The 14,543-nt window shown below is 39.3% G+C and overlaps 1 protein-coding gene across 1 annotated transcript; it reads right to left on the minus strand.

Annotated features, from left to right (window-relative positions):
- Positions 1-34: 34 nt before the first annotated feature.
- ptprna (protein tyrosine phosphatase receptor type Na) lies at positions 35-14,279 on the minus strand. The gene is made up of 24 exons (XM_077617107.1): positions 13,905-14,279; positions 11,491-11,541; positions 9,546-9,656; positions 9,311-9,416; positions 9,007-9,133; positions 8,590-8,776; positions 8,163-8,312; positions 7,928-8,056; positions 7,793-7,827; positions 7,289-7,551; positions 5,834-5,920; positions 5,675-5,754; positions 5,474-5,538; positions 4,415-4,624; positions 3,758-4,018; positions 3,495-3,642; positions 3,309-3,382; positions 2,925-3,002; positions 2,512-2,631; positions 2,202-2,368; positions 1,467-1,520; positions 1,136-1,200; positions 749-822; positions 35-649 (listed from the first exon to the last, which is right to left on the minus strand). The coding sequence occupies exons 1-24, from the start codon at positions 13,978-13,980 to the stop codon at positions 578-580; spliced, it is 2,790 nt and encodes a 929-aa protein (XP_077473233.1). The 5' UTR covers positions 13,981-14,279; the 3' UTR covers positions 35-577.
- Positions 14,280-14,543: the final 264 nt, after the last annotated feature.

A 14,543-nucleotide genomic window follows, 5' to 3' on the forward strand; every position in this document is an offset into this window, starting at 1 on the left:
AACACAAAAAGACTCAGGAGTTCAATAAGAGAAATAGATTTTTTGTTGCTGCAACACATCACTAATTTATTGGGTCAAAAATACATTTTTATAGATATTTTATCTGTCTGCTACATGAAATCATTACAATCATCAGTGAGAATTATTTACATCAGTCACAGCTGCACAGAAATTCAACAGTACACTGAGGAGGAACCAGAGAAACACAGCAATGGTCACTGCCATCTGTTACAGAGTGACATGAATGTTGACAATTATCTTGAAAGCAAAGAACAGCCTCATTTTCAAGAAAATGGCAAATTGACACAAATAAGCCAGTGGCATACAGTATTCTGGTCCACAGAAATTGCACAGGCACTTTATTTACATGTACTCTTCTGTCCATAATTGTTTGTTATTATATACATACGGCAAAGACATAAACAAAAAAAACATTATTAATAAACAATTTAACTTCTACTATACATTATTTCATTCAAGTGAATCTGATGGCAGATATTCTAATATTTCTGAGTCATTGGTGTGTAAGCGGTATGGAAAATCAATGAGTGGTGTTGGTGTCAGTTGGTCCTTCTGTTTACTGTGGCATGGCTTTCAAGATGGCATTTACTTCCTCTGCAACAGCTGTCAGTGCAAATTCAAATTGATCCTGGGCAGATTGAGAGTCAGAGGTATGAGGTGAAAAACAGGAAACAAGTACAGAACATTTATTTGCATATATGTATTGTATTTAAGAAACGAGTGATACCTTGGTGCTGACAAGGCCGGGTCTCTGATCTCTGATATGTTCCAGTGTTGCAGCAATGTCAATTTCTTTGACTCCTTAAACAGGATAGGTTTATTATTGTTGAATAATATCATAATGACATGTTTCTTGTATGTTTTTTTAATGAAAAATTGATTGCTATTTCTCAAGATAGACATCAGTTCACTATGAGAGTTTGATAAATGAAATCTCCACCAACAGACTGGTGTGTAAATTAACTGGAGAGTAGTAGGTTAATATTTTATCATGACTGTATTTACGTTTTTTTCTTCTACTGGTTCTCTCCAATCTACTCTGTATGATACAATTAAAATATATATATATATATGATTGTGAGTATGGGTGCAAGTGGAAGTAGAGAAGACTCACCTTTGGCCATGCGGTTCAACACCATGTCAATGAGGATATATGTTCCGGTCCTGCCAACCCCATCACTGTGGTTGTGGCACAGCAAAACAGTCTTTTTAAAACATTTTCAATGAACAGTAGTACTGTATAAATCCTACATTAAATCTATTTTCTTCCAGAGTACTCTCTTCAAGAGTCCTCTTTTATGGGTGATAGCTCATAATGTCTGTTGCTCGTGAGAATATGACTAACAGCAGTCATCACAGTAAAAAAAGTAAGTACTGCCATTTTGAAATTGGCATTTCTGCAATTCAGATTTTTGAGGAAGGCGTCCATTATTATTAATGTTTACCTGCAGTGAACAATAATTGGACAGGAGCGCCCTCTGTAGCATTTATTCACCTTCCTGAAAATTATCAAAGAGAGAATAGAAGAAAAAAAATGGAGCAAAAGGCAGACACAACAGGAGTGCATTACTGACCTCTTTCATAAGATGAATTGTAATAAAGTGTTTCAAAAAGTAGATTAATGACTGCAAAAAAACTGGATTATGCAGCCCAGATACTTGTGGCTTATGGTGGAATTGAAAGCAGTGGAATGAAATGTAATCAAGGATGACATGATAAGATATGTGAGATGGTAGAGGTGCAAAAATGTCAAGAAGCCCCAGATTCACTGTCCCTTCTGCAGTAGCCATTCACACCTGCCAATGCTCATTTTTGTGACTATGCAACTGGAGCCAGAGTACTAGCTGCAAACCGCAAAAATGACACTGGGAGGTGTTCGAGTACAAACCTATGTGGATGTGCACTGGGACAGAGGGAGAGAGAGAGAAGGAGCAGTGAATGGAATATAAAAAATGGGAAGTGGAAACAAAGGATGAATTTAATACTAGTGAGGAAAAAGTTTTAACAGATGGAAATGAAGGTGAGAAAAAACAAATATGACATGACAGAGTAAATCAAAATATGATAGGACCATCTTGAAAAAATAAATGAAAATTAATGACTAAACTCTTAAATATTTATATTGTTCTGCTAGCCATTGAATTGAGGAAAAGGACACTTGTGTCTGTGTGCTCTCACACCTGCGGAAGTCAAGCAAGGGCCGTGTAGAGGTGGGAATTCCATCAGCTGGCCAGCTCAGTAGGTGGAACTGCGTTAGGGTTCTTGTCTCTTGTGTTTGGACATTCTTTAGGTAAAAGCTACGAACCAGGAAGTCCTTGCACCAGATATGTTCTGAGACAAGGTTCACCTATATAGTGATGAATGAGGGTAGAGAAGGCCAAAGTTATTTAACTGTAAATTGCAACCTTTTACTCTGTCTACTATCCTTCCCTTGCTATTGCTGTATCTTTAAAAAAATGCCTTTCCAGCTGCAAAAAAAACAAGCCTTGCCTCATATATGTGGTAGAGCGATGAACCCTCATCAGGCCAGTATCTCTCACTCTGTTTCTGTCCATCCTCCGCCAAAGCAGACATCATCACAATCACGGTGCATCCATTCTCCCAAACCATCTGACGTTTAATGAAAACATATACACGCATGATTACATATGAACACATACAGTTAGATCTCTTTTTAAATAATAATAAATAAAAAAATTAAATACAGTAGCTTTGTAGGCCAAAATTTTCAAACAAAAGAACACAACAGAGTCTAGAAACCTTTGACTTCAAGAATACATTTATATTAAATTTGTAAACCACTGTAACATAACCTAATTTGAACATTTACACTGCATAGATGTACAAAAAATAAAATAAAATAATAATAATGCAGTATGTGGTGCATACAACTATGTACTAACCTGCCAAAAATCAGCCACTGTTTGAGGCAGAGGACCCTGAGTAGCAATATACGCTGGCTGGCGAGGATCGTGATCAAACTTTGGTTGAAATGGAAAAAAAAGGCTGACTTAGTGCACTTGAACAGATCAGATTCCTTCCTGACATTATGCTCCTTGATATTAAAAATGACAACAAGATGATATTAAGTACGGAAGCTATATTTAATATAGCACTCACATACTCATGTTTGTCAAACATAATTTTAAAAGTATAGAAGGAAATATTCAACAACTCAGGTTGTTAATGTATGGTACTGTAAATCATACACAGTAGCATTTGTTAATGACAGTGAAATTGCCTAATAATGGGATCTCTAAATAGAATGATCATAAAAGAAGACTTACGATAAAACTGCCATTAATGTAATCTTGTTTTCTGTGGTTCAGCTCCCTTTTCAGCTTCACACGTGAGTGATCATCTGCTTAAAATAGTGAAAAAGTGAGACTTATCAAGATAACAATAAAGAATAAAAAAATGACAGCTGATAAATAACCCCAGTGGGGACACTGGTGTAACGTGGATGAACTGACATGGAAGCGACTCAGCTCGTCTGTTTTTGGCCATGTTGCTGGGAGTTTGAGCTGCAGCCACTGAACTGGGGTCAGCTTGGTAAGAGCACAGTGCCTCCCACTCCTTCTGCAGGCGGTCCTTGTTACGAAGGTGGTCCTCCATATAGGCCTGAGACAGAAATGCAAAACATAAACATCTTCCCTTAAAAGAAAATTAAGCTCTACACAGCTGGAAATGACACCGATGCGCATATTTGCTCCTACCACTGATTCTGTTCACGTACCAGTATAAGGTGACCTGTGGAGATGTCCATGTTTGATTGGGCAGGCTCCTCACTCCATGATGGAGTAGAGCTATGGGTGGAGGAAGGGCTGTGCTGTGGGCCATCGCTGAATTGGGAGGAAACGCTGCTGACACGTGACGTATCTGTTCCCCGTCGCCCAGTAGCGCTTGTAGCAAAACCTGCTACACCACTACCCGTGGCACTCGCGCAGTCCTGGCGGGACAGAGATGTTTTGGACGCCATATGCTGTCGACATAGCTCCTGATCATGTGATAAAGAAGAGGGGGCAGAAAATTGATGCCAAATTCCACAAAAAAGTAGTTTGTTATTTATCAAATGCTTCCAGGTTCAACTAGTATACAAGTACTGTATTTTTTGAACTATAAGACTCACATTTTTTATAGTTTGATGGGCTTGCGACTTATACTCAAGTGCGACTTATATTTGTATTTATTTTTTTTCACTGACAGTATTAGCTGTTCAACGTTTTGGTTAGTATGAAAAACACTGGAAACTAATTATTAAAGCTGAATGTACTTTGAGACAATATTTAGTAAGTTAATTATGCTACATAGTTCTAAAATATAGAAATTATAGCAATTGCAATTGTGCGAATAAGTGCTAGTAGGAAAAATGAACAAAACAGTGTCAACTTACCTGATAATCGAAGTGTGTTTCAGCACCTCCCTCTGGCCCGAGACCAAGTTTACCATTGGCCACTTGGTGAGAATAGTGCTTGAGGGAAGCGATGGCTACGGCCAGTATCAACACTCCTCCTACCACTGCCATAGAAACTAACGTGATGACTGACCCATTGGAGTTCTGAGAAACCTTGGCTGCCTGAGGGAAACCCTGTGCATTTGTCCTCTGGAAAAAAGAACAAAAGAAAGAATGATATGGGATAATCGACAAAAAAAATAAGTATTTTCAAGTGTTCCTCTTCTACTGGACAGCAAAATAGGCTCTCAAGCTTATTTCGCTTCCGATGAGTACATTATCTCATAATTAATTACATTAATTGAAGCTGTAATTTAATGTAATGTGTAATGTAATAACATCACTACCACGCACACTGCTGTATTGGAATCTAACCTGCTATTCATATTAAAATGGCCTTTTGTGGCCATTATTAAAAACATAAAAAAACCCACTAGTGATGACTCATGCTGGCATTCTATGTGAACAGGGGAATAGGTTAATGACACCTGTTGTCATAGCACCTAGGATATGGGCTCCACATTGGGGGAGAAGGAATAAAGCACCATGGCAACAAGTGAATTGGTGCTCTGTAATCATGTTGTCACTCATTCACTCAGGGACATTCAGACTCGTGCACAGTAGTAGGTATGAAAGAGAAACACAATCAGAAAAATGCAGAACAATTCTTAATTACAAAAAAGGAATTCAAATCAAGTCTAATCTTAATGAAAAGGCTAGTTTTGCTAATACAGGCTGTTTACTTGGGTTCTGATTGACATAACAAGAGAAGTGTTTACATAATTAAAGCACAGTATATTAGTGTTTGTTTGTGTTGTTCATTCATTCATGTATTCATCCAAACCCGAGTAATCCATTTGTCCATCCATCCAGCCATCACTGCATAATCGGGTCGCCCTCTTTGTGTTGTTTCATTGGTTTAATAAGCTTGATTATTATTTTTGTAGTTCTAATGTGTGATTAAATTATGTGTGTATTTACTACAGATATATCAATTACCTCTCCCACACCAGTCTGTACAATCTTGAGGCTTGTCTCAGACTCCAAATAGTTCTTCTCAGACACTAGAGTAAGAAAAAAACAAGTGTGTCAGTTGTGACCACAAGGGGGGAAAAGACAACACTGGTGATTCTAATTCAATGTGAGAAAATACAACATGTGTGGGTACAAAGGTGCTTTGGTATGTTTTCTCAGTCCCACCAGCTTTAGTCGCCACATCTCCAGCTGTCATATTGAGCTCATTCTGGCGGACACGAAAGGTCAGTGCTGGTCCTACCACACTAGTGGCAGAAAACACACACATTCAAGCTGTCAAATGAAATGAATTCACCAAGAAATAAACTCCTAATGGTCGTTTACCTTATATTGATGAAGCTACTGATTGTCAGGTGCATTTTCTTAGCCAGTAGCTCCAGAAGCTTTATCCCATCATAGAAACTCAGAAGGCTGTGAGGGAGAATAGTTATCACACTAATTTGTATGAAAACATATTTATCCTCCTTTTTTCTTTAAATAGTTTTAAGATACAGTATACATGAATTTTTGGCAAGTTGTAGCTGAAATTGTTGTACTCGGCCGTTTGGTCGCCGGACTTTTGGTTACCGGACTTTTGGTCGCCGGACTTTTGGTCGCCGGACTTTTGGTCGCCGGACGTTTGGTCGCCCAGAAGGTTATTGATAATTACCATTTAAAATAGTTGCTCAAATACAAACTGCAAATTATTATTTAGTCATACTTAATGCCCTATTAATTATTAGGCTAAAGAAAAGCTCAAAATTTCCCGTACTTTTATTGTGTTTTGTTGGAGAACTTGTTAAGACCCTGACTGACGTCCCTTCCTAAGGGGGACAACTCATGTACACACAAACACTTATACACTCACACGTCCGCTCACTGAAACTGCTCAGGGCCATTGTTGGCTTTTATTGATGCGTAGACCGTGTTGTTTTACCTTGTTTTGTTGCCGGACTTTTGGTGTTTGGGTTCGGGCGACCAAACGTCCGCGACCAAACGTCCGCGACCAAACGTCCGGCGACCAAAAGTCCGATCAAGGAAATTGTGCCCTACGGCTGAATGGCGACCAGTCTAGGGTGTAGCCTGCCTTTTGCCACCTGGATTGGGCATGTCCAGAGCAGAGATATGTATTATATGGGTAGAAGGATGTTAATGGTGGAACTGCCAGGGAACAGGGCTAGAGCTCAACCCCGGAGAAGATGCATGGGTGTAATGAGGGAAGGCATGAAAGTGGCTGGTGTAGAGGAGGATGATGCAAAGGACAGGGTGGAATGGAAGAGTCGATTCACTTTGGCGACCCTTCACAGCACAAGCCGAAAGTGTAGTCGTAATAGTATCACTAGTGGTATATATATAATATAAGATCTACTTTTTAATGAGCCAACCTCTCACGAGCTACTTTGTTGTCAGGTTTAGAGTTCAGAGGTGGGCAAAGCGGTCATGCAGGGCCGCTGCGGGTGCAGCTTTTTGTTCCACAGACATTTTAACCAACGAGGATTGTGCTGAAATGAGAAGCACCTGACAGGAATCCTCTGATTGCACTTCTAACATACCACATTTGTGGAAAGGTATCACACATGACTTACTGCAAACAAAACAAAACCTTAACCTTCCAGGATCTGTCATTTTTACAGGCCACTGACAAAGCTCAGCAAATATATAGATTATTTCTTGCATTGGAATCTATCAACATGTATGTGAGCGGCAGGGAATGAGGGTTAAAATCCACTCTCGATTCACACAAAAGCAGAGTAAAGTCACGAGTTGCAGCAAAAAAAAGATTTTGGACGAGAAACTGACCTCCGGTTGGTAACAATGTAGCCATACTCTTCCTTGTCCCCTGCAGCCTCAACCTGTGGCATGCCCTCCTTCTCCAAACCTTCCCCTTCTCCAGGAACAACCAATGGTGTTTGAGAAGAAGACAGAGGAGGCCCTGTGCTCTTTGTTGTAGGCATGGTTACAGCTGACACACGTTGGGGAGCCTGAAGGGCATCAGGTGCAATGGGGACAGAAACAAGCTTGTCTGGCTTCCTAGACTTGCTGTCTGTTTCTACCAGTTGCATCTATTCCACAAAAAATGATGGGTTAATACCATTGTAATTGAACATACTATAGCAAAAGACATGATGATTTTGCACTTAAGGAAAGTGAATGATCTATTCTGTGAGTCTCTCTTCTACACTAATTCTCCAAATTTAGACATCAATTTTCCCAAACTGAATCAAGTTACAAGTAATTTCACCATGTAGTACCTAGAAACAAGTTTAATTTTAAAAGCCTTCCATTCAATTGATGTTTACAAACCTCCTTTAGAGTGACAAGGTCCTTCTCAGTGAGATCTGGGAAGAGAAAAGAGAGAAAAAAATCAACGTAGTTCATTCAACTCTAATTCTATGTGCCAAGTGGATGGTAAAATAGGTTGCTTTACAAATTGTATACCTGGTGTCTTGTCTTGGGCCTGCAAAAGTTGCAGTATGAGGCCTAGTTTATAGAGCTGCTCCTGGCTGAGCTCTTTAGGCTCGACTCCGTACCTCTCTAAGACCCCTGAAATTTTCTGAAGCAAGTCATCTAACAGAAGAGAATATTTACAAAGAAGAGCACAATTACTGTGGTGCATAACTCTTTAGTCTAAATGTTGAATAGAAATGAAGTAAGATCTTGGTGTTTCCCTCACCATTGTTTCCTGACTGAGTCCTGGTAACCTGAGAGAATTTATTTTGGAGCGGCGGTTGCCTGTTCATAGATCCAAGTCTCTCCTCCAATGTGTAATCTTCTGCATAATCTACTGGGATCTCCATTTGCAAGTCATCATAGTAAGGCAAGTCTGAGAATAGAATATCTTATTTTCTAAAACCATATCCCAAGATAGACTCATCACAATATTTCTATCCATATAACTCATCAGCTGCCATTAACGGTGTTAGACTTCCAATCCATTTGAAATGGAAAGGCTTGCAGCAAACTTCCCAATTCAAATAGATTGGATGTCAACAAGAGACAAACTCCTTTAAATTTACAGCAGAAGGATGAAAAGAGGTACATGATTGGAGGTTTATCATTGTCAATGACACTGAAAGAGCGAATATCAGTAATGTACTTACTTGCTGAAGCCAACAATGCTGGCCCACGATAGCGATAAGAAGATGGTGCAGATGCCAAATATGTGGACAATGCCTGCTGGATGAGTTGCCACTCTCGTTCTCTCTGATTGGCCTTAGACAACGTGGAAGGACGGGCGTAGCCTCCTTCTCCAAGGAGAGAGCGTTCTGCATCATCTTGGTGCCTATGCTGTGAGATAATTGCCACTGTGTTTACATTGCCACAATTTAAGGTTAATTTTAGGTGGGTCAAAAGTAGTAGCTACATAAACTGACTGCCAAATACTGATGAGACATTCTTTACTGCATCATTAACTGTTTGTTAAATGTTATTCATATTTTGAATGATTTTGCAACCTTGTTGGCTTTGAAATGAATTTTAAAATAAAGACATGTTTTGGTGAACTGTGGGAGTCTAACCTGCTGGTACGTGTAAGGGTTGAAGTGGGCCGATTGCATTGATATAGGCGAGCGAGGGGGAGCAACGTAGTCCACGTAGTTGCCAGCAGGTGCTGCGGATCCTGACTTGGAGACGTGCTGTTTGGACCTTACATCCGAGCCCGAAACAAAAAGGATTAGATTAGAACAAAAAAATGGTGGATTACAGATAAAGTGCCAGGGAAACTAATCTTCAGATCAGGAAAGATTTAAGGGATTGATCAGACACCTGCCCCTGACTTTTGATCTCTATCCGTAAACATGACTGCAGTTTGAGAGTACTTACGGAGAATGTGAGGAAGAATTTGGTTTGGGCGGCTGCGTGACATGAGGAACTCTCCTCAGTTCCTTGGATAAAATATACTGGGTGAGGTCATCCTGCCAGGAAAGACCTATGTGTATGCATAGTATGTACAAACAGAGCGTGAAGTACAGTAAGAAAACACCATGTAAATGATTTTCTTTAGGTGCAGTGATGTGTAAATTATGATTCAAATTGGCATCTCTAGGGTTGAACACACCTTGTAGCATGAGCTGTTTGAGGACTTCTTGCATTCTTTTCAGTACAGGTACTGTCACTTGGTACTGGACCTGGTTCTGTTTTGAACTGCGACACTGACCAAAGAGCCCATCTGTTAAGGGCACATACACTTTCATTGTAATTCACAAAGTTCTAAAAATACGTATCATATTGTATGTAAAAAAAATGTCACAAGATACTGTGTTCTATTTACCTTGAGTATAAAATATGCAAAGCTTTCCTGATGCTACCATTCAATCCCATGTGACTGCAGTAGCACTTAACAGTGACTCATACAGTTGAAGTACAGCCCACACTTTATCCTGATTGCCACAGTATCCTCAACACTGGCCTGATGCTGTCACTGATTGTCCTTTTGAACATTTTCCTTCTACTTGCTCACAACCATACGAGCTACATATGACTAGTAGTCATCTTTCAATGTTTTCCAAAGATTAAAATCTTCAATTTTGTAATGAAACGTTTGGAGCATTGTGAATAAAAATCCTAACAAATAATGACAAAAACAATTAACTTTTAGACTGCAATGTGAGAGAATGGGTGAAAGCGAGAGGATGTTTTTCCGGTGCAACGATGACTCACTGCAGTCTTTCGGTACATCCTCTAAATTTGACACAAACCCGCCTTCTATGGTGACACTGAATTGTTGCAATGAGCAGGTTAAGTAGGATACATTTGCTTTTTTTAGCCTGGAATTTTACAACAAAGAGAGCAAAAAGTGTTATTTCAACTGTAAAATGAGCATCGATTGTACGGTTTTGTCTAAATTCTACATTCTCAAACTAGTGGAATGAATATAAGAAAAACTAAAACTCAATGTGTAAATAAAGCAACAAGGACAGTATAATTTTAATAGAATGCATAATGGTTTCTTAGCTACAAAATTTTCCTAGAACTTTTAAGAGGCATTTTTTGTGTGAATAGAGTCAAATGAAAATACAGTTTTTCAAGTCTATTTTCGCTTTTCACAAACTGTAGGCCATATGTGTTAAAGTGGCGGCTCGGGGGCCAAATCTGGCCGGCCGCATCATTTTGTGTGGCCCGGGAAAGTAAATCATGCGTGACTTTCTGTTTTAGGATCAAATTAAAATGAAGAGTGTAGAAGTATATTAAATTTCCAGTTTTTCCCTCTTTTAAATCAATAATTGTAATTTTTTAATCAATTTTTTTCTGTGTTTTTAGTTCAAAAAATATTTTGTAAAATCTAAAAATATATAAAAAAGCTAAAATAAAAATTGTTTTAGATCTATAAAAACTGAATATTCAGGGATTTTAATCCAGTTCTTTTAATCAATTTCTTAAAAAAAATCTAAATATTATATCTAAAATGGTCCGGCCCACATGAAATCGAGTTGACGTTAACGCTGCCCGCGAACCAACCCGAGTCTGACACCCTTGCTGTGTATTGGAGCGAACTTAATACAAAAAAATACTGAATTTTATGTACACCAGAATGTTGCATGCTTCGTTATACTTCATCATATGCTATTTGGTAGCTGCTGATGTTGGTCAATATAAGACGTCCGCTATCTGCCACTGGAGTGCATGTGCATATTTTATATTCTGTGCCATGGCTGAGATATGTGCGCAAGTGCAATTTCCACGAGAAGTACGTAAGCGTGTGTCAGTGACTCATCACTATATTAGCACAACAACTGTGGGGGTGTCGACCCCGACATGATGTCAGTGTTGCTATGGAGACAGCAGAGTAGGGAGGTGGGGCTTTGGAAAAGCTTGTGAAAGCGAGATGGGAAGGTTATGGTGGGATATGGACACGGATGCTAAACGAAAAAAAAAATCCTTGATTTGGTTTGAAATGATTTTCCCCTACAAACCTTTTGTCAAGTTAAGAGTAAACAACGGATGTTTTGGTCATCAGAAATGTTATGAATGAGTGTGTGAGCGTGTGCATTTGTGTGTCCTACCTTCGGAGCAAAACTGATCCCTTAAGCACAGTTTTCTTTCAAACAAGCAACCTGATACAGAAGAAAACAAAAAACGGCACAGGTAAAAAAATAATGAATTCAATAGTTTGCCAATTGATGTTACATGGTGATGGGCTTTGATGTAAACAAAACAAAATCAAAACATTCAGCCGAGTTTTTCCAATTCATAATTAGCCCCCCAAGCCATCTATATATTATTTTCTATATCATGAATCCTCAGGATAATTTGTGTGCTGGAACACTAGACTGGTTGCAAGGCAGGGGATACAAAAAGATAATAAACAAAACATAAGAACTCGCATTCACACCTGAGGGGCATACGAGTCTTCAATTAACTTTGAATGAATACATAAACTATAGATGGAGGTTGGCAGTGAAAACACATAAACATAGAGAGAGCATCCGGTACCCACACAGATACAGATTTTGAACCCCGAACATCAGAAATGTTAGGCAGATGTGTTAAAGGTTTTACCACCATGCAAACGTGCTGAGAATTTCTTTCTACTGACTATTGATAAGCCACTTGAGGTGGTGGGGTTCATTGGCCTGACTTCGGTGCGGGCAAGCGTGGGATCGATCGCTGCTTGGTGGTTTTATCATTGGGCGTCCGAAGGCTTGTCTGTCTTTCTGTGTGCCCTACGGCTGACTGGCGACCAGTCTATAGATGTGCCTTTTGCCCGAGCTTCGCTTGAATAGGTTAAAGCAACCTCTGCAACACTTGCGAGGATATGCGGTATGGAAGATGGATGGACTATTCATACTCAGTGTACCCTGCAATTGGCTGAAAACCAATTCCGGAGATTCTTCAGTAACCGCTCACAATTATTTGGGATGGGTTCTAGCCACCCTGCGACCCTTGAAGGGAAAGCGGTGCAGAAAATGAATGAATGACCACTGATAAATATGATTGAAAACAGTTTTATAGGGTCTGTCATAAACGGTTAAAAGTTTCATTCATGTTTTTGTAAATCTGCTTTTTTCTTTAAGTTTGAAGAGAAATATTGTTCTTTTTGTGTTAATGAGCAGGTGGTCACTGACAGCATTAGATAGGGCACAAGCCTTTCAGGAAATGTGTGGTTCTCTCTCTGCCTCCTAATTTCGGATTTACATTCCTCTACTCTTCATTTTTATGTCAATCAAAATCACATCTAAATTAGAGCCAAGCATGTGTTTCACTAAATGTAGATGAATCATGAATCACCCAACAAAGGCATTATCTCTGTACTCAGCTTGGATTGACAATGTTTAACAATCAGGTTATGATCAGTGTACTGTAAATAAAAAAATAAATTATATATATATATATATATATATATATATATATATATATATATATATATATATACTATATATATACATATACTTATATATATTACTTTTGTATTTCTACGCACAAACTCGTTTTCAGTTGAATTGCAGTTTTTCACCTCTTTTCAAATGATACTTTTTAGTTTATTGTGTGAGTAGTACTAGTACGTTACCACCAATTTTGCTTTTTCACTTACTTATTGACATTCATTCATTCATCTTCCATGCCGCGCATCCTCGTTAGGGTTGCGGGGGTTGGTGGAGCCTGTCCCAGCTGATTTCGTGCAAAAGGCAGACTACACCCTAGACTGGTCACCAGCCCACACCAAAGTCAGGCGGAAGAAACACTGCCCAATGCATGGCCTCCTTATTAACACCTCCTTAGAAGTCAGAATCTTCCTCAGTTTTATTTGACAAACATATGATAGTGAATTGATTGAATAGATTCTTACCAATCTCACATTCAAAGCAATATCATAACATGAATGAACACAGTTGCTCTGGCTAAGCCCAATATAGTATAAAATTTATGTACTATTGTTATATCTTTGACTTTATAAAAGCATTTTTGACAGCAAACCTAACTCCCTTTTCTTCTATTCTTATTGAATGGTGTTAGGAATTTACATGCACTCATTTTTACCTAAAATATATTTAGTCATTGGTGAAAAAAAGAAGGGGAATTATTTATTTGAATAAATAATAAAAACAATACCAAATAGAAAAGAGAGAACAAACAAGAGGCGCACAGAAGCAGTAAAGTACGGAACAGATGGTTGTTATTGCTATGACCACCAATGAAAAACAAAAACATTTTGTTCTGTCCTCTTAACTGGGATTGGCTGGCCACCGATTCAGGGTGTCCCCCGTCTGGTGCCCGTAGTTGGCTGGGATAGGCTCCAGCACCCCCCGCGTCCCTTAAATGATGAATGAATGATCTTTTAAACGAATGCATGAAAAATCACATTGAGACAGAAACACAATGTTGATAAACGAAGTCACACCTCACAGAGAAAGATGACAGCTTTTCAAAAATACCAAAACACACTCAATCCATCCCATCTTGATCTCCATCATCTTACCGTATCTCTCTGACTGCCCCGCGTGACACATGATGACGAGGAGCAGCACAGTTTGCCATGCCTTCGGATGTTGCATGGTGCATTCAAATCTCACCCACGATCAGAAGAAATATTTGCTTCTTTCCTCTTCTCTAAATCCCCATTGTGTACCAAGTAAGGGTTCAGAGCCAGTGAGGACGGCTCACATATGGAGCGCGACCTCCTTGTGGCCGCCTGCTGTAGTGTAAAACTATAATGTGTTGGAAATGGAGACTTTTCCTCCCCTAAAATTGAGCCACTTGTGGTGGCTAAAGGCAGCCTGGATTGATGCTTCAAGTAAAATTCTCCTTTTGAGAAAACTGGCGAAGATGAGGCGGAGGGGCGGGGCCTGAAGCACCATTGCAGAAATAACGTAAAACCAAATGAACCGTGGACGAAAGCTGCAGGTGCGTCATCTCAGGCTCTCACGTAGAAAAGGGGACACGATCACAGACGCAAACACTGGCCTTGCAAACCATCTGTGACGGTCCTCTAGCTATCCTATATGTGTCTTTTTAATGTGTGGTAAGTAAAAAATACAAATGCTTTACAAATAGGTTTAAGGGGCAAATTACTGTTGTTGTTCCACATTCCAAACCAGGCAGGAGTTCCTGATGTTCC

The sequence above is a fragment of the Stigmatopora argus genome, chromosome 13 (assembly GCF_051989625.1).
Source record: "Stigmatopora argus isolate UIUO_Sarg chromosome 13, RoL_Sarg_1.0, whole genome shotgun sequence".
Lineage (NCBI taxonomy): Eukaryota > Metazoa > Chordata > Actinopteri > Syngnathiformes > Syngnathidae > Stigmatopora > Stigmatopora argus.

Coding starts and splice junctions, on each gene's coding strand:
- ptprna (XM_077617107.1), bottom strand. CDS start 13,980: ATGCAACATCCGAAGGCATGGCAAACTGTGCTGCTCCTCGTCATCATG. Junction 8,313..8,589: donor AGCATTGTTGGCTTCAGCAA/GTAAGTACATTA, acceptor TTCTATTCTCAG/ACTTGCCTTACTATGATGAC. Junction 2,369..2,511: donor CGCTCTACCACATATATGAG/GCAAGGCTTGTT, acceptor ATCACTATATAG/GTGAACCTTGTCTCAGAACA.